The sequence below is a fragment of the Lissotriton helveticus genome, chromosome 1_1, assembly GCF_964261635.1.
Source record: "Lissotriton helveticus chromosome 1_1, aLisHel1.1, whole genome shotgun sequence".
NCBI classification, from domain to species: domain Eukaryota; kingdom Metazoa; phylum Chordata; class Amphibia; order Caudata; family Salamandridae; genus Lissotriton; species Lissotriton helveticus.
Window position 1 is genome coordinate 1,282,861,151 of NC_136057.1, and position 17,972 is coordinate 1,282,879,122.

At 41.9% G+C, this 17,972-nt stretch overlaps 1 protein-coding gene across 5 annotated transcripts in view; it reads right to left on the bottom strand.

The window, feature by feature from the left end:
* Positions 1–17,972, bottom strand: part of CADPS2 (calcium dependent secretion activator 2) — a 2,489,915-nt gene that overhangs the window by 407,460 nt on the left and 2,064,483 nt on the right. For all 5 annotated transcript variants that reach the window (XM_078680818.1, XM_078680809.1, XM_078680789.1 and 2 more), the window contains one exon: positions 15,552–15,708. In XM_078680818.1, coding sequence (XP_078536944.1) covers positions 15,552–15,708 — 157 coding nt within the window. The remainder of the gene's footprint in view (positions 1–15,551; positions 15,709–17,972) is intronic.

Consider the following 17,972-nt stretch of genomic DNA (forward strand, 5'->3'; position numbering starts at 1 on the left):
ACTTCCAGATGTCCGTGGTCATTTCAATGAAAGAAAGTAATTTTATGTTGGGTTTTGTATTTTGCTGCCTTTCCTTTTACAGCTAGTTCCCTGACCCATCGTGGTCATAGGTACCCATAACGGTGGATGGTAAGTTGGGTACACTGGAAATAATCGAAAGGGAACTTCACAATTATTGGTAGTAGATTGTGTGGTCATCTGATCAATGTATATGATAAAGTGAAGTATATGGGCCCGAAGCCAGAAGTGGCGAAATTATTGGTCGGGTGACCCGCGATCTCTAGCAGTAGGAAAAGGAGCGGCCGCCTGTTCTGACCTTGTAGATACGTTTAGATTTAGCCAGGGCTGATTGGCATGATCGTAGGTTCCTATTGGGTACATAGAATTCTATCTTCCCTCGAAGTATCGTGGGGCCAGTTCTATGTAGGGTCCTGTGAGCATGACTAAGCAATTTGAAGGTGGCTCTCTGGCGCATCGGGAGCCAATGAAGTTTATTTAAGCACTCTGATGCCGAATCTCGTTTACCTTTGTTGAGGATGAGTTTGGCCGCCTGGTTTTGCAGAATCTGTAAGCGGGAGAATAACTGCTCAATCATCCCTTCGAATAATGCATTGCCATAATCCAGGCGACTGACCAGTAGGGCCTGGGTAATAGACCGTCTGCAATCCAGGGGTATCCAGGGGAATATTTTGGCGAGAAGTTTTAGTATGGCAAAGCCCTTGCCACAAGAGATCGGACGTGGTCCTTCATGGACAGTGCGTCATCCATGATGATTCCCAGATTCCTGGCATGTTGTTTAGGGGTGGGGGCCGTTCCCAGTGAAGGTGGCCACCATGTGGCATCCCACACGTGTTTTGCTCCCCCGAACAGGAGGATCTCTGATTTGCATGCATTCAGTTTCAGGAAATGCTTGTGCATCCATTGTGCCATTTCTGACAGGCAGTTGTGTAGCTTGGTTTTAGTTACCTCAGGTCCTTCGTCCATGGCCACCATCAGCTGCGTGTCGTCTGCGTAGGAGCAGATGCCAATGCCCCATTTCCTTCCAATGTCAGCCAGAGATGGAATATAGACATTGAAAAGGGTGGGGCTCAGGGAAGCGCCCTGTGGCACCCCACAGCCGATGGGGTTAGGTCTAGAGTGGAACTGTCCCATGTGTACTGCCTGGGTACGGTTAGTCAGTGTGGCCGGTTGGGTGGGAATAGGCAAGAGACGAGTTCGGGTAGGGTTCAAACTGGGTTTTATTGAATGAAACAGTCTGTCAGTACAGGTTGGGCGCAATGGTAAAGGACGCGGTGATCGGCTTCTTTCCTTTCTTGTCTTTCGGCTGACTCCCTCCTCTCGGCGCCGTCTCTGGCTCCGCCTTCCTTTTCCTTCGGTATCCGTCTTGTCCCAGGTTCCACCGAAGGGGGAGACAAGAAAAGCAGAGGAGGTATCAGTACAAGGTTTGGCCCTAAGGGGGCTTCAGGGAAAGGGGGTGAGGGAACAATCAGTGCTCAACCACAGCCCGGTCCGTGAGGGGGAGTGCACGGGGCTTTTATTCTAAGGGATGTTGGGTTCTCCCTTCCTTAACCGCAACCACCCCGTAACCCTACCCCGTACCTCTGTTAGCCACGCCCCTCCGGGGGAGTGGCTGGGCGATGCGTGTGTCCGTTGCCCTAATGGGTCCGTCTCTCCCGATGGTCTCTGCAACGCTCCTCTTCGTCGGCTTCCCGGCTTCTCCTCCTCTCCCCGGGTGACTCCCGCTCCTGTACAGCAGCCGCTCTTCGTCTCTCCAGACTCCTCTGCTGTATTCCCGATCCCGGTCCTGGCAGAGGGTCCACCCGTTCCGCCGCTCCACTCCTCTCCACTTCTCCACGATGCCCCTTGGTTCAAGACTTCTCCTCCGCTCCACGCCTCGTCTCCTTTCCACGTCTCTCCTCTCGTCCTCTCGAATCCGCTGCTCCACGCCTCACCTCCACTCTTCTCCACTCTGACCGCTCCTCCGGTGTATAGACACACCTGTTCCGGCATCGGGGTGTCCCTTATAGTGATGTCATGCCCCTCCTCCTCTTCACCTGGTCGGGACCAGTTAAAGGGGCCGTGATCTATGTCTTCCTCGTCGCAGCTATACTGGTCCACCCCTTGGTTCCAGCTCGCGTGCTCAGCCACCTGTTGAGAGAAGAGGGGGGGTCCCAGTTTAGAGGCGCATTCCAGGATGCAGGGGGGGCGCACCCCTCCTCCTGGTTACAGTCAGGAAGGAGTGTAACCAGTTCAATGCTATGGATTGAACTCCCTTGCTCCGAAGTATGTTTAGTTACTATAGTTACCCTGTTGTGACAGGTCGAGTGACTAGAGGACTGAGGGGATGGTGATCAGCTGATGACATACTGGTGATGGTGGTCTAAAATGTGAGACGTGGCCCATTCTTGTGATGACAAGATGAGGGCACTATGTGCTTTTAAAATACCCCTCACACACTAAGAAACCCTTTAGTGTCATGCTTCATCATGGGGGTCTTCCCGTCCCTCTACGGGGCGGGGCGTGCTACGACCTACGAGCTACGTGGGAGCACTAGTTGGTGTGACGATAGGTGCAGTGAAGGTGATATTAGTGAAGTGTAGGGACCTATATAAGTGAATGCAGAAAATATTAAAAATTCCCTGGCTAGTAGAAAAAATGGAATTTATTAAGTTCTCTGGCTGGGAACGTTAAAAGAGGGGGTTTTGTGGGTAGAGCAAGTTGCTTGCTACCTGGTCAACATGTTTCGTAAGTAGTCCCATACTACTTACTCATCAGGACCTCTGATGGTCCCTACAGAGAAAATACACTCAATTTCAAAATCTAAAGAGTATATGCCTATAGTCCTATAACTAAGTAGCAAAAATCGGCTACCTAGTTAAGCCTCCGGGCTTGAGTGGGCCTTGGGGGAAGCGTGAAAAAAATTCGACCTGATGTGGTCTCTGTAATAAGAAAAGGGAAAAAGAGGAAGGAAAAAAGCACAGAAACCATGTAAATCAGTGTTACACTTATCCATTCAAATGATACTCCATGTCTATTATCCACGGAGATCACATTGTCATTGCGTGTCCATATAAGATATACGCTTTCTTTATTAGCTTAATGCACACAGGATCACAAGAATTTTGCACTTTTGTAGATGGTTGTGTCCATCATGATGGCAATATTCATCATATGGTTAATATATATTTATAGATTCTAAACCACAGGATCTGTGGACGAGCTCATCTAAAAAAACACGTACACTCAAGTTTCAATGCACCCAAATACATACACTAAACAAGGGAATACAAGGGATTATCTGCCAATAGTTGTAATGTGATGGCTAAGAAAAAAACGGGTATTTACAGTGACAATCGTTAACCCTCTTTCAATCGTTAGCTGTAGGGATTTCATGTAAACAAACGCGATTGACACGTGTGACAGAGTAAAACGGTTTTATACATACTGATTAGACACTTCTAGCGTGCCTCATTAGCTGGCAAGTGAAGGGTGTTCCCTGCGGTGTACTGAAAAGAGAAACCGCATCTTACAGTCACTCCACGGTATTGGCGAGTTGTTGTTACTTTAGTAAAGTGCGCGACCAGTTCTTTAAAGACTCGTGGTCAGAGTCTATTACTTACATAACCGCTTCGTAGAGCAATGGCTTAATCCTACCCTTGTGCCGCTCCGAGGAATGGTGTGGCAGTGTCTCTGCCGTCTTTTGACTGAATGGAAAAACTGATTAGTCATTCATGACTCGTGTGGGACCATGTAGACTAGAAAGCTCACCCAAGATGGCCGCCGTTGGTGGCACAACAGTATGAAAAAACCGTGTAGTTTAAGTCTTTCCGCTGTTTTTATGACAAAGTTTGTTGCATTAAAAATAATTGGTTTTCTGGTGATGGTGAAGACCAGTATTGATTGTAACAATATTATTAAAAATCAAAGTACATCAAAGGTGGTTAACTTTAATGTATCTAATTAAAAATAATGGTATACCCAACAGTGCAATTGGATCGTTCATGCATGTTCTGTATAGTTCATCAGATTTTCGGTCATTATCATAGTAGCTGAACCATAGTGCTCCATGGTGGGTTTTGCCCTTATAGATGTTATAAAGGCATAGGTGAGCATACATTAAAGTTGTCCCCATGGAATTTCATTGTTCAGACCAATTTTATTTGAGTTGATGCCCAGAAGGACGTCTGGAGTACCGACGGGCAGAGCGGGGCTCCTTGAAACCTGCGCTGATGCCGGGTGAGGTGGGGCGTTACTCTCCTAAACAATTGGAGAGCTTAAGGTGATATTGTTTACACTTTTTTTATGTTATTCTCACTACAAGCAGTAGAACCACTAGGTCCTGATGAAGCAGTAGGTGACCTCTGGGCCCAAGGTAACACTGAAGAAACATGTCGACCATGACCATAATAACTGTCAAAGTAGTTATTTGTTAATGCTACCTTTTTTTCACTGTTTTTAATGTTAGGAAAGGAAGGTCCCTATTAAACTGTTTTCCTTCCTCTACCTTATTTTAATGGCACCACCACCGTTTAGATTTAATTAATTTGTTTACTTTCATTTTTTGCACTGCTTGTTAGCAACCCCCTGATACCTACTCAGTTATAAAGACAATCGTCTGGATATAGAGAACAACTTTAGCACATTTGTGCGTGATTGCACACTGGGCCACTTCCAGTGTGCCGTATGATGTCTTTCCCAAATGATGAAGGGCGGTACAGGTCGGTTGCCTGATGGGAACACTACCAACGTTCTGAAAGTGCCCAGTGAACGACTTTGTAGGTAGTCCACTCGCACCTTTATTTAATTCCTTTCTGAGTTTGAGACCAAGTGCTACCTTGTTGTTGGTAGTAGTTAAGATAGAGGGCTGTAGCACTTTGGTCGTTAATATTCCCTCAGACCCCCCTTTTGTAAGTATTGTCACATTTTAGACCACCATCACCAGTATTAAGTTTATTCACTTGCACACATTGATAGAATCCTGTTGTTTATTCAGATCAGTTAGGAGGGTGATTCTATCATTACCTCTATACTTCGTCTACTGTTGTTTTGGATCAGCTGCTGACTCCAGCCACTTTAAAACTGGACGCCTTAATTTTTGTCTCATTTCACTCATCTTTCCTCTATCAGATTGGTCAGGACTACATGGTTTCCTCACAGGGTCAAGAAAAATAGGAGCAGGATTTATAATCTGCATCTTTCCTGCAGAACAAGCACTCAGTAAGGTTAGTGCAAGGGATCCTGACAGGACAACAAACCCATGTAACCATTCTGCCTGAGCAAAAGGTTTCCAGAGTATTAACCTTAGCTCACCTGGCAGATGTGTTAACTTCTTAGCAGATGACAATACAACGGTATGTGCTGTGTTATTTCAGGCTCACAATGATACCTTTGCCTTGACACAGATTTACTTTCTGAAAGTATTCCTTTCATGGTGGAGGAGGCCGTTAGGAGCAAGGAGAACGTTGCAGATGGTCATCGCTGTAGCGCAAAGAGCAGGCCTGGTGGTGAGGGCTGTTGTCGTAGTAGCACAAAGAGCCGGGTGGGCGTCACAGATGGTTGTTGTTGGAGCTTCGTGCTGGCAGTCAACGCAGGCTGTCATTGTTGTAGCACTTAGTAACAAGCTCACATTGCTGGTGGCTGGTGGTCATCTCTGTAATTCAAAGAGCAGGTCTCACCTGAGCTTCAGGTTGGTGGCTGTCGAGGGCGGCAGACTCTTGTTGCAAAGGCGCCCTGTCACAGTTGAGAAGAGGAAAAACTTCAGGTTTTCACCATTTGTTCTTAGAAGGAACGCAGACTGATGGTCCAGGACCTGGGGCGCACCTCTTACGGATCAAGAACTGACTTCATCAGAGGCCGTCAGGGTTCAGGAAGATCCACTTTCAGCTGGTCAGCTTGGTAGTTGCAGGGAGGCCTCTGGAGGTTAATGTGTACCTGTACCTCAAACAGGAGATCGGCCAAGTTCCCCTTGCAGTCACTCAGATTAGCGAGGGATGAAGGAAAGCAGATCCAGTCTTACTTCTAAATGAGCAAGGGAGTCCTCAAGCAGCAGGGCAGTTGTCATACAACGGGGCAGTCCTTCTGTAAAGTCTACAGGCCCAGGATTGTTCAGATGAGTGGCTCTGGAGGTCCAATATGTATACCACATGCCAGCCAGTCCAAACGCATTCTGGGACCCCCTCCCCTTTTTCTCAGCCCCCATATGACAGATCACCCGAAATCTTTCCAGGAAGGAGCTGCAGTGGATGAACCTATTTCTTGGAAAGTTTCCTGAAGATTCACCAAACGGTGCTAAAGTTATTAGCAAGCACATAAATCAATTTCCTATGGAAACACAATCCTAACTATAACTGCACAGTGGTGATTGCCACTATGTAATATAATGCAAAACAAAGCAGGAAACTCAACGTAGTTCCCAAATTTTATATGGAGAGCATCTCCTGTTATATGGGGCACTTTGCAACACCACTGACACTCTGAACCTGCTCATCTCAAATGAAGACTTTTTCCTTACAGAGTTTTTTAAGCATTGGAATAGCACAGTGCCATCTACACTGAACCAGAGAAGCAGCAAAGCCTTTTGCAATTTTTGCAGCAAAGCATAGTATTAGCTGGTACTATTCTCATAAATATATAGGTAGGTGTGTGTAAAAAAATAAATAAATAAAATATATATAAACGCCTCATTGCCTACCAAGAAAAAATAAAAATGCGAAAACACACCAAATTTAATCGTGATACCAGAGATTATGAACAGGGAAGGATACTACCCTTTGCCAGTAAATTTGACGCTCCTCCACGTGCACTGAGAGGAGCAGCTCCTCAGTATGTGGAAACAAGAGAGACCTCCGAATCTGCTGCGAGCACTGATGCGGAAGTCTCGGGAGAGGAATCGACAAGCACTGTTGCTCACAGCCTTGCTCCAAGAGGCCGTTTTTTCGAGGAATTTCAGCTAATGAGAAATTCTCGGCAAAGGGGAGGAAGAGGGAAACCCCCAGAATAAAGGCGTCAGGAGGTCGTAGAAAGACGCGAAGGGGGGGCCGCTATAAATCAACCAGAAGGAATATGAGGCCTGACACGGAGCAAAAGAGGATTCAGGAGGTAGAGTCGCCTCCTGATTTGACCATAGTCAATCTAACGAAAAGAAAATTGACTATTGATGAGGTAACAGTACTCAAGAAAGGATTAACTTTTTGCCCTACCAAAAGATTAGAGTACACGCAAACGCGAATAGATCTTTACCTCTTCACCCGTAAATTAAAACATAAGAAATTTTTCACAATGAGGGGGCAGCAACATCAGGGTGCAAAAACTGTGTTTACACGTCCTTTGGAAACTGAACAGGCAGAGGAATCAACCTCCCTAACAGGGGAGGATCTAAGGACCTTACAGATTTTGGCAAACCAAGAACCCACCAGTTCGCAAGACACGGTATCCATGATATCAGAAGTTAGAAGGTATGGACTGGAACAGAAATCAATACAGACAGCATTTAAGCCAAAATCAACCTATATTCCGATAACCCCCTATGACACAATCGATGTTTTCGAGGAACAGTCAAGAAAGAGCTATTAGCAATGAGGTTGGCATCATCATCGAATGCGGCAATGAACTTGACAAAAGGACAACGAAAAGCGATTCAACAACTTAAGAGTGATCCGTATTTGGTATGTTAACCCTCAGACAAGGGAGGAAATGTTGTTTTAAGGTCTCGGGATTTTTACACTAAAGAAGCACTTCAGCAATTGTCTGATACGGCATGCTATGCAAAGATAACAAAAGATGAGTATATTCTGAGTATTCATAAATATCATGAATTCTTTCAAAAATGGGTGGATAAAAACATGATCAATGACAATGAGTTTAAATTTTTGACATGTCCATACCCGGTAACAGCTACCTTCTATCACTTGCCGAAACTGCATAAGGACACCACTAGACCACCAGGACGTCCTATAGTTTCCTCCATTGGTTGTTTGACGGAGGCAATGTCTCAATTTGTGGATCACTTTTCATCAGACTTTGTTCAAATGCTGCCCTCTTATATACGGGACTCTGCACATTTTATTAAGAGCATCATGGACATTCCTTGGGAGGAAGATATGATAATGATAGTTTTGGATGTGACGAGCCTTTATAATGTGATTGAACATAGTAAGGGTTTACAAGCAGTAAGTTACTCCCTGAAAGGCAGGTCATTGGAGTTAACTGAGCATAATGAAATGCTAATTGAGTTTATCAGCTTCTGCCTATCGAATAATATCTTCCTTTTTGAGAGACAGCATTATCGCCAAATACGTGGAACTGACATGGGCACCTGCTTCGCCCCCAGCTACGCAAATTTATTTGTGGGCTGGTGGGAGAAGCAGGTGGCCTGGCCTGACCTATTTATCTTATGGCAGGGTCCACAAAAAGATGCTGAAGAGTATTTTTGTCAATTGAACAACAATACTTTGAATTTACATTTTAGTGGGCAGATGAGCAAGAAGGAATTCTCCTTTCTAGAACTCAAAGTATTTATTGCAGAGGGAAAGATATGCACATCACTATTTAGGAAGGAGACTGCAGGCAACTCGACACTAGAAGCTTCAAGTAGCCATAAAAAAAGCCTTAAAGATAGCATACCATATGGTGAGCTTCTACGTTTAAAAAGGAATTGTGCTAGCGTAGATGACTTTTACATTTCAGCTTATGAAGCTATAATAGATTAAAAACTTGGGGCTATTGTGAGCAGCTTTTGCTTAAAACTTTAAGCAAAGTTGAGAAAATACCCAGACACTGCCTACTGAAAGACAAAGTGAAGCCGTCTAATAGGGAGGATGATACATGTAGATTTATTACCACCTTTTCAAACGAGGTAGGGACTCTGAGAAGAATACTGTGCAGGAATTGGCATATTTTAAAAACTGATCAGATAATAGGAAGGTTACTACCTGATTATCCGCAGATAACATTCAGGCGGAGTCAGTCCCTGAGAGATGAATTAGTCAAGAGTCACTATGAACCGATTCCATTTGTCCCAAGGATTAGCAAGGTCACTGGATTTTTCCCTTGCTCTAAATGCAAGGCGTGTAAAAATAGCCCTAGAGTTCTCTTGTATAAAATACCTGGGATGAGGGGTGCTAAAACAATAAACAAGTTTTTAACATGCAACACACCATATTGTGTATACTGTCTTTACTGTCCTTGTACAAAACAGTATATAGGAAGCACCATAAACCCAACAAAGAAGAGGGTCCTAGAACACGCTTAAGCGATTGAAAATAAAGATTTTTCATACTCTGTGTCAAGATACTTCACTCTACATCAAAACAGTGACAGGAATCTTTTAAAATTCTTTTGTATAGATCACATCCCTGCCAGCGATCATGGAGGTAATATGGAATTAAAGCTTAGAAGGCTTGAGTCAAGATATGTAATTGACATGCAAACAGTAATCCCTGATGGCTTAAACACGGAAGAAGAACTTTCAATTCACTTAGGTTAATATGTTAATACATGAGTCTGAAGGTTGAGAACAACTTTATATGCTGATTTCTGGTTAAAACATTTCAGATTAATGCACAAGATAATGTCTGCTGTACATATAAATACACACATCCATATTTTGTTCTTTTATTGTAAATTGGATTATTTCGCACCTTCAGTTTATATTAATATGATTATTTGATGCATTTTGGTTTGGCAATCGGAATGAATAATGCATTATAGAAAGCACATACAGGGCTCAATTATATAATGAGGACATAAGCCATAGAGTGAAATAATGAGGATGAATTACTCCTGTGAGGGGCTTCAGAGAGTGCATGATTTAAGACTAAATTTGCCATAATGTATTAGAACCAAGTATAGTTAAATTGTATGAACTTGTTATTAACAAGGCATTTGAATTATTTATATGCGCTGATAAATACTACTTTGAAAATATTTATTTTGAATATATGTAAACCAAATCACAATTTGAAGTTATTGTTTGAGGAAAACAAGTGTTAAAATGGCGTGCACCTTGTAAATATGCATTTTGGGGAAGTCCTCTTTCTATGCCTTTGACTAGTGTGCTGGAAACACTGCTGGCGAGAATGTTTAAATGGCGACCGATTTTACGTCCACCTGGTACACGGTGGAAAAAGGTGCGCAATGCCGAAACGCGTCCAATGTTTTGTTCTAAAACTGATGCACTAATAAATCATCCGGTGAAAGAATACCCCAGCGAGTGCGGCCCGTTCTTTGCCCTTGATCGGGGATTGAAGCTGGAGCTGAATATATATATATATATATATATATATAATATATATATATATATATATATATATATATATATATATATATATATATATACACTACTGATGGTCGCCTGTAGGTTAGTTACAGTAAGGACCTAGTTGTAGAAAAAACACTTTTTTATATTTATAATCAGGGAAAACAAAAAGTAAACGGACTGTAATTCCCTCATCGTATGGCAATGAGAACATTGGCTAGTGGAGACACTAACAGCTCCTCACTTCTGCTAAATGCTGCCCGGGGGAAACGCCCAGGCAAATCATAACAGAGAATATTGACCCTAAAGGGCCCTACGCTTTAACTACCAGACAGGAGTTGGCCATCAAAAATAATTTAGTGAAGGCTTTAGAATTATGCTAATGTTACCCAAGGCCAACAGTGTTTGGTTTACTATAGTGATGTTCACTGTAGATAGTTCGGAGAAGCCAAAACTCCTCATAGCCAAAAGTAACCATGGTAATACAAGCATAGGTTAATGAGGTTAATGATGGTAAGTCATGTGCAGCCACCACGTGTAAAACATATGTAAGATCTTCTTTGTAAGGTTTAAGTTCCTCATAGCCCCGGGTTCGAAACTAATGAAGAAGAGGTATGAGATAGACCTCATGTTTGATACTATCTCAGATCACTTCTAGGAAAAACCTGATCCTGAAACTGAAACAGAGCAACAGAGTGGAGGGGAATGGGTTATCAACTAAGCAACATTCACAAACAGTCTAATGTTCTCTACAGCTAACATTTTCCCAAATTCACCAATTTCCGAACCATACAAGGCTAGTGTATGAACCTAAGGCTTGTATAGAAACAAAGTTGATTTCACTGTTCAGTCACCATACTAAGAGCTAAAAGGAAAGAATGTGTCTATGTAATAGCCTTGTGGCACCCATGAGGGGTTTTAGCATAATAATGCTTCTAGGTAATCAAAATCAAAGATCCTCTCCAAAATGAGTCAAAGTGGAATTTTGGTTCAGAATAACTCAGAGTTTATAGGACATAGACCTCATCTTAAATTATTGGAGAAACCCACTATCAAGCTTCTACGAATTCAATAGAATCTTCATCACACAAACTATTTATTAATAGTTTAAACTCACTTCTGACACTAAACAGTACACTGCACAATATGTGTCTAACAGAAGGTGCATAACTTTTCAAGTGAACGTTGTGAGAAAACCTTTAACCTTCCCCACTTCTTTACGGAATACACTTCCAAAAATATTAATGTCATTAGTCCATCTGTGGGCATATTCCTTTCCCAATATACTTCTCCCCTGAAACCGGTGGCGGCTCCTCCGCTAAAGTGGAGGAGCATCCCCCCACTGCTATTTCAGCAGTGCAAAAAAGAAAATGATTATAACATGACATTATTATCATTTTCTTTTTCTATGCCGGAGTTGGGCAGGGCTGGCTCCGTGACGCCAAAGCAGGGGAGAAGGTGTTTGCACTCCTCTGAGTGCACATAACAGTTTGCCGCCCTCAGGGGGTGACCAAACTGTCATGCGCACTTGTCATGTTCTCCATTGGGCTGTGTTGCACAGCTCCATGGAGAACATGACCAGCCTCACCAGGCATTGCCTGAGCATCCAAACAGGAAGCTCATACCAATCACGATGCTTCTCCTGCAGCATCGTGATTGGCTGGGAGAGTCCGGAAGCCTGGGTGCTTCCAAAAGACAGAGGAGAGGTGGCGGGAGAGGCGTGCAGCGGGGGGGCGGGACAAGGTAACTTCATTTTTTTCATTTTTTTAATCCCTCCACCCTACCACACCATTCAAAGCAAGCCGCCACTGCCTGAAAAAATAGTGGAAACAAAATAACACACATAAATTAAATTACCCACATACATGAATGCTTTTTCATAACTAAGAAGTGTCTTATTCTTCCAGCTTGTGTAGATAATTTATCTGAAATAATTGTGAAAGCGACCCTGAATCCGCTTTTACTGACCTTCCCTTAGTGCTAATAGTGCAGTCAGGAGTTACATACTGTTCTGAGTCAACATTTGAAAAATCTTTCTCCAACTGGGCATCCATATTTTCTCTGTGTCATGCTTTGATCATCAACAAATGATACCATTTTTTTTCTGATTGTCCAAATCACCATACCCGAATTAGAACCAATTTCTTATTTGTAGGACAAGTTTAATGAAATCAACATGACTGCCTAACACACACTAGAATTTCAGTTTCCCCTGTCTGGTATACCCGTGACTTTGTCTCTATATTTATTCAGAGAACATTTTTCAATTTTTTTTCCCCCTTACCTGCAGCAATTTCAGTATTGTTTTGTTTGTCATCATTTACTGTTTTTACAGATCTAACAGAAAGTTAAACACTTTTTGGCACTAAGTTAATCCTTAATGATCTTGATTCTATTTTTGAACATCCAATGTCTAATACAACAGATATATCATTATTGTATAGTAATGTTATTAAAATGAATCGACATGTTAATTTTTGGTCCTCATGGATTAAAGCTGGGATTTTTTCTTAAATATATTTATTCTAATAATATGTCTATATCATTCCAGATGTTACAAACTACGTTCAATTTACCTAATTCAGATTTTATTAAATATGAACATTTAACTAATTCTATCTTGGATTCATTCACAAAAGCTATTCCCTCTATTCTTCATGCTGATTTATCTACTTGTATTCAAACTATATTATCTAATCCTCACTGTGTTTCTATTTTATATAAAAACTGTCTAATGATTTAGGTTCAAATATTCATATGATTGCAGAGTTTTGGAACAATGAATTGTCACTTTCATTATCCAATGATTTGTGGGAAAATATATGGATTTCTCATATTTCTGGTTGGTTACCTGTATCTCTGTTTCAAACTAATTCCTATATTTTACTTAATTGTTTATGGACCCCTTTAAGTTTATTTAAAGCTAAAATCCTTCAATCTGATTTATGTTGGCATTGTAATTTACATTCTGGTTCATTGAAACATATGCTTTTTACTTGTCCTTTACTATCTAAATTCTGGTCAGAAGTTTGGGATGTTGTTAAAAATATTCTTCATATTCAAGAAGATTTGTCTTATAAATTGTTAATTTGCAAAGCAGTAATCTTATCACAAGATTTAAATACGTTTGAATGTAAACTTTTGAATTTCACACTATCAGCTGCGTTAAAATCAATTACATTTTGTTGGAAAGGTGTTTCAAAGTTATCAGTTCATGCATGGTGGTCATGGGTTATTTTTACAAGACGAGGGGCACAATTATCTATATCTGGGGTCTGTCAAAATTCTATTTCTTATCAATTATTTTGGACTCCTATTGATGTATATTTATCGCATTAATTTTATGGTGTAGATATTGTTATTGTATAAGTAGCTCGCTTCATTATCTATTACCTAAATAGTATTATATGTTTCCCTTCCCTTCCCTCTCCCCTTTTATAAGTTTTTATTGCATATTTCTATCTGCATATTTTGACATGCAATTTTCATGTATTTTTCTGTATGTCTTGCTTCTTATAATAAAAACTTCAATAAAATATTTTGAACTTAAAAAAAAAAGAAAAATAGCGCATGTGACACAACTGGATAGCGATTATGCCATCCTTTCGAAGAGGGAATCTTCAATAAATGTGATTCGCTGTTCTTTTAGCATTTGTCGCCCTAAGTGGGAAGGGTATGCCCAGACGTGTGTCCTGTGCTTGCTACGCCACCAGATTCAAGTTAGTCTGGCTGATGAGGCGTGATGCCCTGACACCTGTCCCAGGATGCTTGTTTCAGGCCCAGGGAGGATCTGGCCTGGCTGTTCAGGCAGGACTGTTCCCATGTGGAGCAGGGCCAAGTTTGATTTGCATATGGCTGGGTGTAAATTGGAATGGCGTGGAATGCAAAAACGAATGGATTAAGCCAGATCTGTGACTGGGCGTTAATGTTTGATTTGTTAAGCATTCCGTCCATCATCTGTTCTTTTTACCGTAAATATAAGGACACTCAACTTTTTTTATTTTCACCCCTTCCTAGTGGTCAATTTCACTGGTATTCTGATCCTATCGGCGGCTCACTGTAACAGAGACTATGGTATTCTCATCTAGTTTTTGGGATAAGCTTGGCAAAGGCAGGAAACAAGGAAACCAGCAGTTTTTATTAGACAGTAAACAAATTAACAAAACCAAAAAGAAATAAATAAATAACATAAATCTCTTAGGGATAGAGAACACAGGAGAGGTTGTACCTGTGGCACACAGTCCTGTCATCCTTAGCACACAAAGTACTCCTCCAGTCACATACACTGAATCTTCACCGACTCTGTTTCATAGACACCGGCCAGCTGATTTATGCAGCACAGGTACCAAGAATGCCAACAAGTGACTGGCAGGCACTAACCGAGGTCACATGTGACCACTGGAACTTTTGGCTAGCCAGTGAGAGAGACACACTAACTCCCAGCCATTGTATATAAATTCCACACATCACGTGACAACACTCCCTCTGCGCCAATAATAATCTGTCACAATCTCTGCACAGGCATGGAGGAACACCTGGGGGTGCAGATATGTTTAATGCAGAAACCCTACGTATTATAGGCATAATGCACAAAATCCCCACAACTTCAGTTTTCGCTCTTAGCATCAACACATTTTTATTAAAGACAGAAATAGTGTTCATAGTAAGTCCTTCATCTCTACTGTTTTGTAGCTGTCAGCAAGACACCGCTGTATGCTTTTTAACTGTATTTTAGTTGGCAAACAAACAATCTCCCTAGTTCTTTGGGCATTTGCCTTCAATTCTGTGTTTACCATTTTGCTACAGCGATGCAGATTCTCAACAGGTCTACACAAACCGACAAGCCGCGAACATGAGGCTGTAGCCATGAGAACCAACATTCACCAACCCAGTGTTTGTGCCTCCACTCACAAGACTTCCAGTTCTTAGACACACCCCCTCAACATGTCTTTCACCCACAGTAAAGTGCATTTGTTTGTCACAGTTACCCAAGAGATCCATGTCTGGTCTCTAATGAGAACCTCTGGCAGATACCATAGAGTAGAGAGACATTTTATAAAAAAATTACCGTTCAGAGAGGCTACTACTAGCTAAACAGTCAATAATCTGCATATAGACAATCCACACAGATAGCAAACAGCAACATCGACATTCAAGACGGGTAAACATTCAGACGATGACAATCAACTACAAATGGTTAGTGTAAGTGAGCAGGTAGCACAACTTTGAACTTACAGCATACAGGTAAGTCAACAAATCATACAACAACATGCTGATAACAACTGAAAAATCTTACAGTCATTTCTTAGGAAGTTGTTTAGCAGCTGGAAGAGTGGGAAGCTGTCCCAGGAGTCCTGTGGCTGGTCTTGCAGGGCAGAATCCATGTCCACGGAGAAGAGAGCCCAAAAGATCTCTGCATGCTCGGCCATCAGGTCTGGCCACCAGGCGAAAGCCTGCAATGATTGTGGTAGGGTTAGGGTAGCTTTGGTAGTCAAACATCATATAGATAAACACTAGTACAACCAAAATCTGCTTTGTTAGAACTGCCCGATAATGACCCGGAAGAGAGAACGTGGATGGCATTTACAAGGAAACCTAGGTGCTAACAGGTCACATCGCATATTGCCTAATTGCGGGAGGGTGTCACAAAAAAAAAATCTGCCAAACGCATATTCATTTGACAGGCTGCAACCCCCTTAGGCATCCTGCGTCCATTAAAAAGTCATTTAAAAAAAAGGTTTCCCGTTTCGGAACACATTTGGGGGCCTAAGGACCATTGCCTGCTCCCACCAAGCACATCCAGCATGAATCCCAAAGGGGAAGCTTCTTCTTTACAAGTCAGCTGCCACCCCAACTTGAGCAGTGGCAACTTCGTAAAGGTTTGCAACTACAATCGAGATTATAAACCAAAGATACCTTCATGTGAGACTCGTAAAGTGGAGGGGGTTCCTGTTTCTCTCCCCCACCTGTTTAAGTATCCAGAAAACGTTGCACTTCTCTTTCCGTAGATTCTAAAAACCCTTTTGCAGTTACAAAGCCTAACTCACTGGCTTTGCAGCTGCAGAAATCTTTAGCATATGAGGTCCCAAGTCTTTTGGGACCTGAAACGTTATGCATAAAATGCCACCGTAGATTCAACAAACAATGATAGTATCCCTTCAGGAACCGAGATGGTTTCTGTGGAGGAGAAAAAGGGGTTGGGGGCTAGGGGATGGTTTGTACGCCAGACGGAAGCACACCCGCTATTGTGGGTGGGAAGGAAAAGGGATGCATTTCTTTAAATAACCCTCACTCACTCTAGTAGTGACATACTTCATCATCTGGTTCACTCCAACTCCTAAAGGTCGGGTGGGCTCAACCGTATTTCAGGGAGTACTTATGAAGACTCGGTGTGTGGGGGCGTAACCTTAAAGATAAACTTAGCCTCCCATTCCAAAAGTATCCTTTATTTGTAGGGAGGGAGGAAAGATTACAAATATATGTAGGGCTATTTGTATGTAAGAAAATTTAAAGGAGCAGAGTGAACAGTAGGTTAACCGAAGGGACCCTTGACAAATGTGTTTCTACATGGCTTCTCTCTCATTCCCCTGTGGGAGCATATGCCCCTTTCAATACTGGGTAATTCCCTGAGAACCATGCAGCAAGTATATGCCCTCCTTTACATTTTCTCACATTCAAATTGCATGCACACATCATTCACATCTTTGGGAGAAGTGACTTCTTCGCTACCCACTCTGATGAAAGCCTAGGACCTTAGATAGGCCGTTAGGTAAGAGATGAAACATGTTGGTGCTTTAGGGTCATAGGACCATCACATCCTTATAGCCCTATATATATTTGTATTTATTTTAACGTCGAAGTAAACATCAAACTATGTCTCCCTGAGGGAAGCATGAACCACCACAAACCAATGGCAAACAGAGAGTAAATGCAGATCAGAGAATCTCCTTTTAAGATGTGAAATGTTTATTGCGAGCCTGCCTGCAGAAGTCATGGTCTCACCGAAGATTACAAATAAATATTTATCCTAAGTGAGTTTACAATATTTTGCTTTCCCTGGATAAATAATGTTTATTTTTTGTTTGGCTAACACATACACCCAATAATAAAAAAGATGATAATGCATTCTATTTTGCCTAAAATTTAATTAGAAAACATACTTTTTGCAATCGCCTTTCTCATTACATCAAATCCAATGGAAATACTTTTCATTTTTGTTGAAATCTAGAAGCTCACAGAAACGTATTGCAGTAGACAACACACTCATAACAGACAAAGAGCAACTCAAAATATCTATTGAAAGTGTCTAGTGTATTAATGTCAAGGGCAAGAGGCCCATGGGACTAATACTTGTCCAGTGAACCACTGGTGCCAATCTAGTGTTTTTCTATTCCCATTCATGTCTGGTGTAATAAATAGGGTAACAAATAGAGGGGATGAAAGCTACTCAAGCAGCAACCACAATCCTTGTCAGGGTGAGGTACAAGCAAACCCCAAATTAACCTGTGTTCAACCCTCTGTTAGCTTGGCACAAAGGAGTACGGCTTAAGGCAATGTGTGAAGTTTTTATGTAGCACTTCAAACAGTAATAAAGTGAAAACATAACAAGAAAAATCCCACACCAAACTAGAAAAATAGTGAAAAATGTAATAGGTAAATCAAGACCAAAACAAAAAAAATCAAATCAGCAGATCCGGAGATATACAATTTTATAGAT